The following is a 16,638-nucleotide window of genomic DNA, read 5'->3' on the forward strand; positions in this document are numbered from 1 at the left end:
AGCTACGTGAAAATTGGTAACAAATCTATTCCAACCATAACTTAATCAACTTGTATTGTATATTATGTAATCTTGAGATACCATAGACACGTATACAATGTTTCGACCTATCATGTCGACACATCTATATATATTTCGGAACAACCATAGACACTCTATATGTGAATGTTGGAGTTAGCTATACAGGGTTGAGGTTGATTCCAAAATATATATAGTTTGAGTTGTGATCAATACTGAGATACGTATACACTGGGTCGTGGATTGATTCAAGATAATATTTATCGATTTATTTCTGTACATCTAACTGTGGACAACTACTTGTAGGTCACTAACGAGGACAGCTGACTTAATAAACTTAAAACATCAAAATATATTAAAAGTGTTGTAAATATATTTTGAACATACTTTAATATATATGTATATATTGTTATAGGTTCGTGAATCAACAGTGGCCAAGTCTTACTTCTCGACGAAGTAAAAAAAACTGTGAAAGTGAGTTATAGTCCCACTTTTAAAATCTAATATTTTTGGGATGAGAATACATGCAGGTTTTATAAATGATTTACAAAATAGACACAAGTACGCGAAACTACATTCTATGGTTGAATTATCGAAATCGAATATGCCCCTTTTTATTAAGTCTGGTAATCTAAGAATTAGGGAACAGACACCCTAATTAACGCGAATCCTAAAGATAGATCTATTGGGCCTAACAAACTCCATCCAAAGTACCGGATGCTTTAGTACTTCAAAATTTATATCATATCCGAAGGGTGACCCGGAATGATGGGGATATTCTTATATATGCATCTTGTTAATGTCGGTTACCAGGTGTTCACCATATGAATGATTTTTATCTCTATGTATGGGATGTGTATTGAAATATGAAATCTTGTGGTCTATTATTATGATTTGATATATATAGGTTAAACCTATAACTCACCAACATTTTTGTTGACGTTTTAAGCATGTTTATTCTCAGGTGATTATTAAGAGCTTCCGCTGTCGCATACTTAAATAAGGACGAGATTTGGAGTCCATGCTTGTATGATATTGTGTAAAAATTGCATTCAAGAAACTTATTTTGTTGTAACATATTTGTATTGTAAACCATTATGTAATGGTTGTGTGTAAATAGGATATTTTAGATTATCATTATTTGATAATCTACGTAACGTTTTTTTTAAAACCTTTATCTATGAAATAAAGGTTATGGTTTGTTTTAAAAATGAATGCAGTCTTTGAAAAACGTCTCATATAGAGGTCAAAACCTCGCAACGAAATCAATTAATATGGAACGTTTTTAATCAATAAGAACGGGACATTTCAGATGATCACCTTACAAGATTGAAAGTGAGCTAGCAAACTTGAAAGTATTCTTGATTTTATGTAACTAGAACTTGTAGAATTTATGAAGAACACTTAGAACTTGAAGATAGAACTTGAGAGAGATCAATTAGATGAAGAAAATTGAAGAATGAAAGTGTTTGTAGGTGTTTTTGGTCGTTGGTGTATTGATTAGATATAAAGGATATGTAATTTTGTTTTCATGTAAATAAGTCATGAATGATTACTCATATTTTTGTAATTTTATGAGATATTTCATGCTAGTTGCCAAATGATGGTTCCCACATGTGGTAGGTGACTCACATGGGCTGCTAAGAGCTGATCATTGGAGTGTATATACCAATAGTACATACATCTAAAAGCTGTGTATTGTACGAGTACGAATACAGGTGCATACGAGTAGAATTGTTGATGAAACTGAACGAGGATGTAATTGTAAGCATTTTTGTTAAGTAGAAGTATTTTGATAAGTGTATTGAAGTCTTTCAAAAGTGTATAAATACATATTAAAACACTACATGTATATACATTTTAACTGAGTCGTTAAGTCATCGTTAGTCGTTACATGTAAGTGTTGTTTTGAAACCTTTAGGTTAACGATCTTGTTAAATGTTGTTAACCCAATGTTTATAATATCAAATGAGATTTTAAATTATTATATTATCATGATATTATCATGTATGAATATCTCTTAATATGATATATATATATACATTAAATGTCTTTACAACGATAATCGTTACATATATGTCTTTTTTAAAAATCATTAAGTTAGTAGTCTTGTTTTTACATATGTAGTTCATTGTTAATATACTTAATGATATGTTTACTTATCATAATATCATGTTAACTATATATATATCCATATATATGTCATCATATAGTTTTTACAAGTTTTAACGTTCGTGAATCACCGGTCAACTTGGGTGGTCAATTGTCTATATGAAACATATTTCAATTAATCAAGTCTTAACAAGTTTGATTGCTTAACATGTTGGAAACATTTAATCATGTAAATATCAATCTCAATTAATATATATAAACATGGAAAAGTTCGGGTCACTACAGCTCCTACCAAAAGACACTGGAATGGGATCAAACACATATTTCGATACCTTCGAGGAACTACTGATTTAGGATTATTTTATTCTAACGAATCAAAACAAGATTTGGTTGGTTATGCTGATGCAGGTCATTTATCTGATCCACATAAAGCTAAATCTCAAACTGGATATGTATTCCTAAATGGAGGTACTGCAATATCATGGCGTTCTCAAAAACAAACACTTGTTGCTACATCATCAAATCATGCCGAAGTGATTGCATTACATGAAGCTACTCGGGAATGTTTTTTGTTGAGATCAATGACACAAATCATTATTGATTCTTGTGGACTAGAACGCGATAAAAGTCCAACAATTATCTATGAAGATAATGCAGCTTGCATAGCACAGATGAAAGAAGAGTATATCAAAAGTGACCGAACCAAACACATACCTCCTAGATTCTTCTCATACACTCAAAATCTCATTAAGGACAACGAGATTGAAATGAGATATGTTCAATCCAGCAAAAACTCTGCTGATCTTTTCACGAAAGCACTTCCAACTGCTATTTTCAGAACACACGTTCATAACATTGGCATGAGACATGTTCAAAAGATGTAACAACTGAAGCGATGTCTACTTGAGGGGGAGTCAACTCCATGCTGCACTCTTTTTCCCTTAGCTAAAGTTTTTTTCCCACTGGGTTTTCTTTAGCAAGGTTTTTAACGAGGCAGTAACTTACAGTTGATCTTAAACAAACAAAATTGCTATCCAAGGGGGAGTGTTATAATATATAAATATATATATAAATGGATAGTCAATTATTGATACACAAAAGTAATATTATTGTATTACCTAAACTTGTGATATTTTTGCTATAAATAGCCATGAATACAAGTATTAAACTTGCACCATTTTCTCATACTTACAAAGTGTTTCTTTCTTTTTCTCCATTATCATCTTTGTTCTTACACTTCATTATTAGCATTCTTAATCAAGAATCAAACCACTAAATGTAGTTATAAGCCTACTGAATTATAACATCAAGAATCAAACCACTAAAGGTAGTTATAAGCCTACTGAATTATAACACTCTTCAAGTTTTTGGTGTCAATTAATATTTTTTAGTATTATTATATATTAATATTAATTAACTTCGAAACAAACATGACTTACTTAAATTTGAGCAGATAATAATTGGGTTCAATATGCTTATAGAGGTTTTAGATTTACATCTTATCATGTACTGAGGTGGTCAAGGAAAAAAGCTGAAAACAGTCATGACTTATGAGATAACCTAATTAGACCGCATATATTATAGTAAAGAAATGTACGCGTTTTGAATAGTTTGAATAGAGATAACCTTATTCATTTACCATGTATAAAGAAAACACTATATAAAAGTTATGTCTAAAAATGTACTTATTGGGGGAAATTTAGAGGAATTGATAGTGAAATTAAAAAGCTTAAAAGTAATACTCCCTCCGCTAAAATTAAGTGTTGACTTTAATATTTATATCTGTCTCAAACTATCATTAAACTCTCAAATTTGCTCTCATTTTATATATAAATTAAATCAAACTAACCTTGAATATAATGGCAAAATTGACATATTCAACCTATCTTAAATCCAACAAAATTTATTACATGACATTTAAAATGGGACATAGGGGTATTTATTCCATGAGATTATTCGATAAACTATAGCTTACTGAGATTAAGTGATATTTGATAATCATTATAACTACTACGGTATATGTTATGGTCATTAAGAAACACTTATTAACCATCTTTTTCCCCATGGTCAATGGAGTATATAATTTGTTCTTATGAGATGATTTCCTTGATTCTTATTTTTGTGGTTGAAACACATCCCATATTGGTCCATATGAAGAAAAAAAAAAAACACATTCATACATTAGTTATGAAAGCTTAAGAGTCTGATTCTAGTCAAGTTGGGACCTCACGATTTGATCTAGCTAGGATCACACGTATATGTTAGGCTGTTAGCTTATGAAAAACAAATATGATAATCTTTTCATATACACAATTCAAGTACGACAATACTATTCATTCAACCATTGTATCCTGGTTACAGATGAGAATCGTATTAAACACAAGCTCAGGCTCATCATGCGTTATATGAACTCATTCAACCATTATATCCTGGTTACAGATGAGAATCGTATTAAACACAAGCCCAGGCTCATCATGCGTTATTTGAACTCGTAGATAAACGTATAAAGAAGCTAGAGTAAATTACATAGACAATCCCCGTGGTTTACGTCAAATTTTGCCGATAATCCATATCTATTAATAAATACATCAATCATCCCCGACTTTATATATAATCCACAGTTGCCCACAAACAATCGCTAAAAAAATTTCGTTAAATCTTATCTTCTTCTTCCTCACACCATTAACCATTACCTTTATAAATATTAGACGATAAAATACAGGCCCGGCTAAGAAGGGGTGCAACTTGTGCAACAGCACAGGGCCCAGTTCTTTTGGGGGCCCATTTAAATAATCATAAGGCTTATTTTGTTTTGGACACTTGTACGTTTAAAAATTTATTTTTCCCGTGACCAGCTTTTTTTAGGGCCCAACTCCAACTCTTTAGTGTAGTGTTAATATAAAATTGAACCTATTCACTAATATGATAATTTATTATTTTGTTTCAGACATCGGAACTTTATTTTAATTAGATAACGTTTTAAAATTTACATTATTAAGGTATATGAAATCTCTATAAATCATCCTTACTAAGAGTAATATCTTGGAACAACCTTAAAATGATGTACGTAACGTATTAAACTGAATTTATATATATTATTTGTATACAAAAAGCCCATTTTTTACTTATCGAACGTGGCCTATAAAATTGAGACGGCCCTGATAACTAATGATACAACTAATAGGGGGCCTTTTTCCCTATCTCGCTCAGGGCCTTAAAGTTCGTAGGAACTTTAGGACCGGCCCTGATAAAATATCATAACCAATGAACAAATATTAAAACATTACCCGTACGAACATGCCGTTAACCACGAACATAAATACATATTAAAACAACGAACAAATATTAAAAGATTAGAAAATAGTTTAATGTCCAAATGTCTTCAACAGATGCAATTATGTGAGGTTCCTTTACTGTGTTGACTTTAGGCTTTAGCAATCAGTTATTACATAAAACTTAAAATCATCTTATTGTATAGATATAAATCTTTAACTACAGTTGAATACTTGTACTATGAGTTTCATAAAATCTTTCGAATAGACAGAAAATGAATTTAAAATCATGTTTAGTTGCTGCCCATTTAATGAGAAATCCGAAGAAAGATACAGAATATTATTATGAAATGGAACGTACGAAAGTTAACGAATTTTTTAACGATGGTTAGTGGAGGGACTATCACCATGCCATATATATAAATTCATGGATGATCGATGTATTTATTAAAAGATAGGGACCAACGGTATAATTTGATGTAAATCACGGGGACTATCAACATAATTACTTATGAATTAAAGTGTAACTGTGTAATGGGGTAATTTAATTTTTACAGTGTTTAATAAGCTCTCAAAGCCGACAAATTTATCCTTTTTTAGTGAAATGCTAAGGTGACATTTTATTTTTCTTTTTTATGATTTATTAATTTCTTTTATATTTATATTTCAAAAATAATTTTAAATTATAACGGATATATTATTGAACCTTTTTTTTTTAATTTTTTGTTTACAAAAAAACAGTTATTTTTTTTTCTCCTATATAAACAACCACTATTCTCAAATCATAACACACTTTATCTCTTCTAAAACTCTCAAATTATAACACACAGTTTTAAAAATGAGTCCGTTGAATGTTTGCGTAAAAGTTCATTACGGAGGTGAATTTGATCGAGAATTGATGATTTATACACCTTACGAAACAAGAGATTATTTCCTTGATGTGCGTAAGTGTCCTAATTTTTTGAAGCTGCTTGAGTTTCTCCAGCAAGACATAACTTACATTTTCAAACAAGTATGGTTTTTCGAAAAACCCAACAGTCATGCCTCGCTACTTGAAGAAGATTGCGATTGGTTTGCTTTGAATGGGCGAGCCTTGTTACGTAATCAACCAACTACGCTTTACACCGAATTAAGGGATGAAAGCTACGTCGTTGAGGAAAGTGAAGATGAAGATGTACCTTAATCTCCGCCGTTTCAGCAATACGATATTCGCGATTACGAAGATTGACAAAGTCTAGCAACATACCCGGTAAACCATGTTTTTGTGCATGAAAATTATAAAGTCTGGCAACATCTTCGGCAGTTGGTTTTCGCAGATACTGTCTAGCAAACAAATGAAATACACATTGACAAAAATTTGCAAGACATAAGGCAGTCGTTTTCTCCCCAATTTTTATATATTCGTCAAACAAATCAGGAGTTGCTCCATACGCCATTTGACGTATGGTTGTTGTACACTTTTGGAGAATTGTCAAACTTTGACGGCCCGTTGCATCGGGACGTTCCCTAAAATAAATAAAATAATCAGAAATAACGGCACCATTAAAATTAGATATACCTTCAACAATTCGAAGAAATAACTGACGACTCATTCGAAAACGTCGTTTAAATTTTTTTTCCGGATACACTAGTGATTCCGCAAAATAACCATTGTATAACCTTATAGCCGCATCTTCACGATTTCTAGCAATATAAACTCGGGATCGAGGGACTCGCGAATTACTTGCCTCTCCATCGACTTCTTCTTCAGTTAGACTATTAACTAAACTAACAATGTTTTCATCATCCGAATCATCCATAAAAAACTAGAGCATCTTGAATGTTTTATCAATTGTAAAACAAATTAAAATTGTATGTTGTTTGATATAAGAATATAAGAATGAATGGAAGAGTTGTGTGTATTTTGGTAAAGATGTAAATATAAATAGATAAATTATATAGATTTTATTTTTGAATTTTTTTTTTTACAACGGATAGTTTTTTGTGGGTACACGGTCAACAAACAGCCACCAACCAAAAGATGCCATGTGTCACAAACGCACGTTACTAGTCTCGTTTCTTTGCAACTGACGCCGGCCAAACGTCGGCAAGTGCCGCCCCGATACGGTTGAAGCGGCGTTTCTTTGCTGCCACCTGTGCAAGGTGACGGCATTTCTGGTACCCGATACAAATGGTCTTATATGCGTGGAAAAATTTGTAGTTTGTGTGCGAATTTGCCTTTTAAAAATCAGTCGCACACTAGATGACTTTAATTAAGGAGATTATAAATAAAAACTAATTGTGGTTTTGTTAACTTCGGCATAAAGTCATATGGGTTTAGAATAAAGGAACATTTGAAAAAGAGTTTTTGGCTAAATTCTGATATAGTCAATGAGTAACCTATATTTCTATTACGCAAAAAAAAAAAAAAATTATTATTCAAATTTAACTACTTGGTTATATATACAACGGTCTAAAATATGTTCTAGATTTGGAAACTTGAAAACTCGTCAGTTCTAATTTGAATTAGAGGCTGAAATTAGCCGTTGTTGAGTACTAGCCGATAGTTCTTGCACAACGATCCGCATTGAAGGTCTTGAATCGGGGGCCATACGGGTACACGCAATAGTAACATTAAGTACAACCAGCATTTGCTAGGTGACGACGTTGTTCATTGGAGGTGAAAGCCTGTCAAAACGACCCTCAAAGTTTACTCAAGATATGGATGAACCACGTGAGCGTGAGCGTGACACTTGGAATAAGATTGTCAAAAGTCAACATATTCATATCCGTTCATATTGATTTTGACCTCAAAGTTGACAATGAACTTGATCAAAATATGTCATTGTTTTGTTTTCTATTACTCTATTGATAGTAAACATCTTACATAAATTTTGAAATAATTATTAACTATAATTAATTAATTGGATAATATATTGTCACTTGTCATGTTTAACTTATTAGTGAATCTATAACTTTAGCATTATATAACCATTTTTAATTATAATATATTGTCATGTTTAATTATAATCTCTCATTTTTTTTTTTTTTTGATTAGCGAGGAAACCCCTATGAACGAGTGCATTGACTGCCCCATATAGGGTAAACATCGGGTAATGAAGGCCTCTATGCACGAGACCTGATACCGGATGAATTGCGCACAAGGCGCACCATTTGATCACACTCCCTGTCGCTATAGTAAAATACTAAAATCACTACATGTGATGTGGATTAACTTGTACATTATGTGAATATTACGTTTTTATTGATTAATCCATAGCTTTTCAATTAAAAATGAAAAAAACTAATGAGAGAAATGAAATAATCTGTTTGGTCAATTCATATAAACACATTTGATTAAAAAGATTATATATAAAGAATGAATAGTATCTAAACTAGCTCTACCTCTATCCATACCATTTCTCAAGTTACAAAAGAAGTTTTCTGCCACAATGTGATAAACTTGACCCAAAACAAACCATAAACTATATTAATTTTTCCAAAGATCCAAACTTTTTTAACAAGAATTACATATAATCCTCAAAAGCAATAAACTTTGAGCATAAGAATGCATCTCCAAACTTTGAAGCAGTGTTTCAAGATTGACATATAAAGATCCAATCTTTCCCTTTAAAACTGGTAAATTCACAAGAAAAACTAAAATTTCAATCTAAATGGGCTCTCTCAAAACCTTACCACTGAACCTGCTTTCTAAAGATCCAAACTTTTTTCATAAAGATTAATAAAATCCAAAAGTCTGATAAGATTTTAACCCAAAAGTCTACCTTTAAACTCTGAAGTGGTTGTTATCTCTAGCTCACTGTTGTTGTAGGCTGCAACCCTTTTGTTATTTCGCGCGCTTTTCTCTAAAGAAACCAACCAACTCGATAAACTGGCGTCTACTGCTGAGTTTAGATTCTGATTCTTGGGTTCACACGAATTCACCTTTTGCCCATTAAAACTCAAAGGTTTTCGTGTTGTCCCATTTGATTTCAAAGCTTTCCATTGCGTAAGATTCTCTATTGGGTTCAAAACAGGCGAAATATAACCATTCTCATCGCGTGCCTTGCTATTTAACGGATCCATAAGTTCATGTTCATCATCATTAGCATCATCATAATGTTCTTCATCATCATCCAATTCATAATCATCTTCATCAAAATCATAGTCATCATGATCAAAATCTTCAAATTCATCATCACTTTCTTGACAATTTCCATACCTATAGTTAGACGTGCGCAAAACAGCCGAATCATCTCTAGATTTGGGAAAAGTTTCGCCTTTTTCATTTTTCTCCAATAAAGATTCGGTACTATCATACACGTTTATGTGTTCGTACGTTGTAACGTTTGTATCGAATGTCACCTTTTTTCGTTTCTTCAGTTTTAATGGTTGTACCTCAGTCTTTTCTCTACATTCCAATAACAATTAGAAACAGTAACCAAACCAACTCATATAATTAACTTAACCACATAACACCAAAACACAATGCTTATAACTTATAAACAAAATCAAGAACACAAATACATAATAAATTACCTTAATTCTGAAAATGGATTAGATGGTTTCTCATTGATGCTTAGATCCACAGACAAATCAGCTCTTAAAATGTCCTGAATTCTAGGTTTCTACAACATGAAAGTGGAAAGTTGTAAAATTTAGGGCAAAATGGAACCAATTTTTAAATTTTAATCTTTTCATTTTTTGCTTCTAACAAAGCAGAGTAATAGATTGTAAACTAAACCATTCAATTAATGACTATCAACCCGTTTAACCCATTTGACCCATTTCAAATTCGTTTAATTATACACATCTGACCCAAATAGCGACTACTATTCATTATTGAAAACAAGCAAACCTTGTCTGCTAAAATAGGTCAATCCGGGTTCTATTCAAACTAAATTGAAAATATTGTACATAAAATTTGGTTCAAAAACAAGGGGTCTTTCAGTTTCATGGAAATTAAACATTAATGCTAAAAATGTAAGAAGAAAACTGTAAAAAGATGTTAAATTTAAGCTTACTTGATCTCGAGGAATTGCTTTGTACTTTAATTTTCTACATTTTTTAACCTTTGAAGAACTGAAACACCCGTAAAAACAACCCATTAAAGATTGAATTTTTGTGTGTTTCTGTTCTTGATTTGCAGAGACTATAAGAGGGATTTTGTTTGTGGGTTGTAAATTGTAATGGGTGTTTGAGGAATTATAAGTTTAATGTGTATGTGTATTCATTGAATTGTATGTAAGACAAAAAAAAGCAAACAAACGGTCAAGTTTAGGGCTTTTTTGTGGGTAAAGAAAGAATGTGATTATTTAATGGGATTTGTGTCTGTTTTTTAGAAGGGTAAGTGACCGTTAGGTTGGGGTTATTTGTTTATTGGTGAAAAAGGTCATGGGCGTGGGGTGGTTGTGGGGTCCATTGCCCCCACCTCACTACCATTTATGAGGGAAAGAAATGGTAATTTTTTCTTAATTAATGTTTATGCTCCATCAATAAAAGAATCTTGAAACTTTATAAAAAGGTTTTATTTGTTTCTTTTTTTTTATTTATGAAAAAAGAACTTAAATAAAATAAAAAAACTTTTCATCAATAGAGTAAAAAACGCGAGAACAAAAGAAAACGAAAATACGCAACAAACCACAATAGAGAAAAACCCAAAACAATAACAAAATCCTGACAAACCAAACTTAAAGAACAAACGACCAAATTAAAAGAAAACTAACTTAAAAACATACCAAACCTACGAACGCTCAAATGGAATAAAACTTATACCTGTCAAGCGAGTCAGATTGAGTTGGTTTGGGTAATGGATCCAAATAATTTTTGGTTGAAATGGGTCATGGGTCAAACAGGTCATTCTTTTAAACGGGTCCAAATGAGTAATGTTAGGTCGGGATTGGTAACGGGGCGAAATGGATCAGGGTCAAATGGGACAAACAGGTTGAAACGGGTCATATACCTTTGCATTATTATATTATTTTAGTTATTATTTTATATATTATAATTATAATTATATATAAGATAATATTAATATTAATATGCATAATAAATTATATAATCGTGAAAGTTTTCATAAACGTTAGGCAGATGAAACTTGTTATGCTCGACCCATTTGACCCATTCACAAGACTCGTTGGACCTATCTCTATTTATTGAGTTTCGGAAAATGATATCTATTAGACCCGTTTCTCTATATTTTGTATAGTACCTGATAGGTTGGTGGGAAACTCATCGAATTTTTTTTTAAGTTTTGATTTACATTGCTAGCGCCGTACAGTTGACTTAATTGACCCAAATTTGTAAGGATGAATCTCAGTTGTTAGATATAATAAAATTGAATCCCTACTACATCGAAGACTCACCTAGATCTTCAGCCCATCCATAAAATCGCTAAACTTTATTTGTTTACAGTTTACTCTTCCAACTTTATTTTTCCGTATTTATAAATTATACAAAATGCATAAATAATTGTATATTATGGTGAAATTCTGAAAGATCATGTGAATATATCATTGGCAAAAAAAAAAAAAAAAAAAAAAAAAAAAAAAGTATTAAGCATGACTTCTACAAATTACTATTACTACATATATTATTTGAACCATTTAAAATTTAGGTGGTGTTTTGACACCATTTAAAAAGAATAATTCAGTCTTTCTGTTACACAATACTACTTTTTTGTCATACTTTTCCTGTATGGTTTTATTATGGATTAACAAAATTCTTAACTTTAAAATATCTTATTATTGTGTTTTTAATAATTATGATACCGACTAATCTACCGTGTTCAAGTACACTGCTACAAAACACAGAGTAACAAACCATAGTCATCAACTTTGAAGCCTTTGCCTTAAAAAATAAATAAAACATGATACATATAAACATAACAATGATACATATATAAAGTTATCTAATACCTCATATCCACAATAACAATAAAAGGTAGTCATCTAAATGGCTCAATTGGTTCTGTTTCCTGTAGTACGCTAGCAGCCTCGAAACAGTTAGCAGCTTCTCTAACGAACATCGGACCATCATCTCTATAAAACAAGCCAAAATTATACCAAGCGCAAGAGTTTAAACGGTCCAGCCGTAATGCTTCTGTCAAGAAGCTTTTAGCTGTTGCCGCAGACTTACCTCCTGCTCGCCGAATAATCACAGCCATTGAAACAAGACTCTGCACGTGAGCGGGGTCCACGTCTAATGCAAGTTCATAAGCATTTTGAGCTTCTTTCTCAAGACCCTTTGCTTCATAAAGTAACCCTACAACAACAGCAACAACAAAAGAATACATTGAGTTACGGGTTGGGTAATGAGTTCGGGTTTAAAAAGGTCATTTTTGGATAGGCTCGAAACAGTATCCAAGTACAAATTTAATCTTTGGATTTTTCTAACGGACTATCGTTAAGGTGCATAAAAATTAATACTGTAACAATCTTTAAGGGTTAAGGGTTATATATTTAATTTAAAGTTGCGGTTATAAAATCGTACAAGAGTTTTATTCGCCTTAACGACAACCCTCAGGGGTCTGTCGTTAGAAAAATCTTGAATCTTTTCATAAATATAAGTGTGTAGGATATGATCACATTAATTATATTATCTCAGTACGAATCAAATTTTGGTATAAAATAATATGGGAGAATTATGCATACAATAACATACGGTGGCGAACTTGACCCATTTGAATTTCCCTAGCAAAAATTTAAAGAGATCCAACTTTTGTTGGATAAAGATATTCAAAGAATCCAGATTTGTCAAATATAGAGAGTATAATAGTTTGTAAATACTTGTTTCATTTTTAGCTAACTTGCTAAATTTGACCCATCTGAATGGTCATATAAAATACAGCCCAAATTGACACATTTTCGTACCAGTGATATGCAAGCGAGAAGCAGAATAGTAATCGATAGCTTCCGACTTCGAAAGACAAGCCTCCGCATCACGCCATTGCGATAACTTCATATAAACAATCGCTAGATCATGCCACGTGTCCATCTCCAAACTTTTAAGATGCTTTCCACCAACCTACAATACAAAAATTATATACATAAATAAAAAAATCGATCAAGATCATGCCAATCGAGTAACAATAATAGTCAAAAAGTCAACATTACCTCATAACTCTTTTTCTGAGACCGAAAACTCTTACTCTGAACTTGAAGAACAGCAAGAATCTGCGTATATGTCTGAATCGCGTTCTTTATTTTACCTTGCGCAACCTGAAGCCGAGCTTTCGTTCTTAACAATTCTCCTTGATCCCATTTCCCAGTTTGTTCTAAAGCAGCATTAATTACTGTTTCACCCTCCGAAAACCGTTTTTGACCCGACAATATTCTAGCCAATAAATTCCATCCTTTAACATTTGACCCACCTTCCAATTTAGTCAAACGTTTCGCATAGTCAAACGCAACGTCCAACTTTCGCTGCTCAGCGTTTTCTAGACTCAAATTATACAAGATTCTTGAATCGTTCATTCCCGTTACTTTTCCTGCTATTTCTAAACAACGAATCGCCTCGGTTTGTTTATCTACTCTTTCAAGATCGCTAATAGCAAACGTACATTGGGCCGAAAGTGAAATTCCTAATAAATAATAAGCAACACCGACCATTTTATCACATCGGGTTTCCGTTATGACCCGTTTAGCACTAGTTATACCTTCTTCGAAAAAATATAAATTCTTGCCACAAATTTTTGAAGCCAATAATAAAGCGAGCCCGCGATGTGAATCTTCGTGTTTATATACATTTCTTAATAAATGTAAAGCGGATGAATCATCACCTTGTCCATGGTAACATAGGGCTAAAAGAAGGTATCGTTCTTTATTTTCGATTATTCCCGAAGGCAATCCTTCAAGTTGTTTACACAAAGCTCCGAGTCCATTAGAAATAGATAACGCGTACGATAGATGATCTAAAATCAACGGGTCCCACTTGATCATCTTTAACGAGACTTTTCTTAATAAAATCATTAAAAGTAAGATCGCTTCTTCGATGTTATTTTTGGGTACAAACGAGGTGTCCATTTGGGATCGTAAATTTGGTGGGAGAGCTTCTTCACCACCGTTATAAAGAAGAAAAACAGCAAAATCTTTTTGAATTTTTGCGATTGTTTCGACGTTTAGATTTTGGTGCTGAAGTAGGGCCCGCCTGAACGAAAAAACCGCTTCTTGGGGTGACCCGGCGAGTTTCCATAACTCGGGAAGCAACTCGACAGCATGGTTTAGAGTTTCTTGAAATTTACAATCGGCACCAAAGTTATCGGGCAAACCTTCCTGTAATGATGATTCGATAACGTCCAAGATAATTTTGCAAGATTGTGCAGCTTCTGCAAAAAGTTAAATCGAAATTCAATGTCTAAAAGACTAATTTTGCATCATTTTAACTATTAATTCTTATACAAATTCTTGACTGAACACCGCATTTCAAGATCAAGAAAAAACAGATGAGTTACCTTTATACCTCTGAAGAATTTGCAACGATTTTGTCTTCAAATATATTGCTTCGAGGAGTAAACCAATCGCGTGTATTGACAACGGTGGATCGGTGAAGTTGTGCGAAACATTTTTACGAGGTCCGACTCGTTGGACGATACTAATCTTTATCTTCGGAGTTAAAGTGATTATATCTATCCCTTCAAACACATGAAGAGCGGCTTCTATGTTACCCTTTTGAAATTCGTATCTCCCTAACAAAGCTCGAGCTTCCTATATTATGATAATAATAATAACATATGTTAAGTTATATAAGTTATGCATATATGTTCTTAACCAAAATATCAAACTCCCAAGCTTGTTTGCTATTTCATTATAAGAAGCTTTGAATGTGTGTTTCAAAGTAATAATTGCGACGGAGGTTCACCCGCGATGGGCTGCCCGCAAAGCGGGTAGTCGCCCTGGGATTAGTCGGCTCGCAAAGCGAGTCGGAAACCCAGGTATACCAAAAAAAAAAAACGTAATAATTGCTAGTGCATAATAAAAATCGGATCAATGTATATCTACTTGAAGGAAATATGGATAACCTACAAGGTTAGAAAAGCAACCTCGAAATTTAGAGAACCATTTTCACGTAAAGATAATTCAGCTTCTTCGATATTACTTGTATCCATCTTATCATTTTCATTTGTGGTTTGAGAATAGTAAGCATTTGAGGATAACTTATTCACGCCTATTGGTTCTGACGAACTGATCATCTCGTTCACAAACATAATCGACAACTCTACTTATCAGTCCAATTCGTCTTATTCTATTAAACAAACACCAAAAAAAAAGAAAAATCAATCGCGTATTTAAATACATAACCAAATATCGACGCCTTGCTAACACAGATGCACAAAGATTTGAGAAAAAAGTGTATATGAACATGCACACAGATGCAGTTTTTTATACAAAATCGAGTAATGGGTAAACGGAGAAGTTTTTACCTGTTCAAACAGTTTTTCAAGCATAATTATCTAACTTAAGCTGCTTAATACTTAATAGCATTTTAATACAACGCCCAAATATGATATTACTGAATAAAGACTGCAAAGTTTGAGTTTTTATTACATTATAGGTATTAAAAATCCTGACTTTTTTGGTATCTAAGCATATATCCCAATTGTAACTATGGCAGTTAGTTATAACAACCAATTTCAAACCCTAATAAAGAAACAGCTCATAAATGCCAAATCAAAGACATAAAATTCACAATGAAACGCCAAATTCAACACCTGGAACATCAAATTCCCAGATCAAAACAGTTCATAAAACCACAAATCAAACATAATTCAAATGAATTACCAAAAACCACATTTCAATTCATAAACCCACTATAAAATTACCTTTCTTTATAGCAACTGAAATTGATAAAAACTTTAAAACCCAGCTCCAAATTTCAGTCAAAACTGCTTGATCCACACCGAAATCAAGGAAAGTTTGAAGCTTTAACAATTTTAATAAAAAAAAAAACATCAATTAAAAACTGGAAGTACATGGGGGTTGATGTATTAAAAATTGTAGTTGTTACCCATATGGGGTATATTTTGTAATGTTGTCCCATGTGCATTAAGATAGCGTCACAAACAAAAATACTCCGTAATTGATACAGTAAATTGATTAAAGTTGTTTTTTCGAACAAGCATATAAGTAACGCAGGGTTAAAAACACGTTGGATTCCAAGGTTAATGCCCCTAACGGAAATCAAACACTTAATTAGACCACTCGTAACAGTCATCGGCAACGCCGTTGCCGGCTGATTTGGACACCATATATATATATAT

The 16,638-nt window shown here is 32.5% G+C and overlaps 2 protein-coding genes across 2 annotated transcripts; both read right to left on the minus strand.

The window, feature by feature from the left end:
- Positions 1-8,852: 8,852 nt before the first annotated feature.
- On the minus strand, positions 8,853-10,534 carry LOC139877912 (uncharacterized). Its single transcript, XM_071865316.1, has 3 exons — positions 10,406-10,534; positions 9,921-10,009; positions 8,853-9,792 (listed from the first exon to the last, which is right to left on the minus strand). The coding sequence occupies exons 1-3, from the start codon at positions 10,487-10,489 to the stop codon at positions 9,150-9,152; spliced, it is 816 nt and encodes a 271-aa protein (XP_071721417.1). The 5' UTR covers positions 10,490-10,534; the 3' UTR covers positions 8,853-9,149.
- Positions 10,535-12,174: 1,640 nt separating this feature from the next.
- Positions 12,175-16,400, minus strand: LOC139876937 (protein NPGR2-like). The gene is made up of 6 exons (XM_071864335.1): positions 16,201-16,400; positions 15,421-15,623; positions 14,833-15,085; positions 13,496-14,706; positions 13,253-13,406; positions 12,175-12,644 (listed from the first exon to the last, which is right to left on the minus strand). The coding sequence occupies exons 2-6, from the start codon at positions 15,583-15,585 to the stop codon at positions 12,328-12,330; spliced, it is 2,100 nt and encodes a 699-aa protein (XP_071720436.1). The 5' UTR covers positions 15,586-15,623; positions 16,201-16,400; the 3' UTR covers positions 12,175-12,327.
- Positions 16,401-16,638: the final 238 nt, after the last annotated feature.

The sequence above is a fragment of the Rutidosis leptorrhynchoides genome, chromosome 11, assembly GCF_046630445.1.
Source record: "Rutidosis leptorrhynchoides isolate AG116_Rl617_1_P2 chromosome 11, CSIRO_AGI_Rlap_v1, whole genome shotgun sequence".
Lineage (NCBI taxonomy): Eukaryota > Viridiplantae > Streptophyta > Magnoliopsida > Asterales > Asteraceae > Rutidosis > Rutidosis leptorrhynchoides.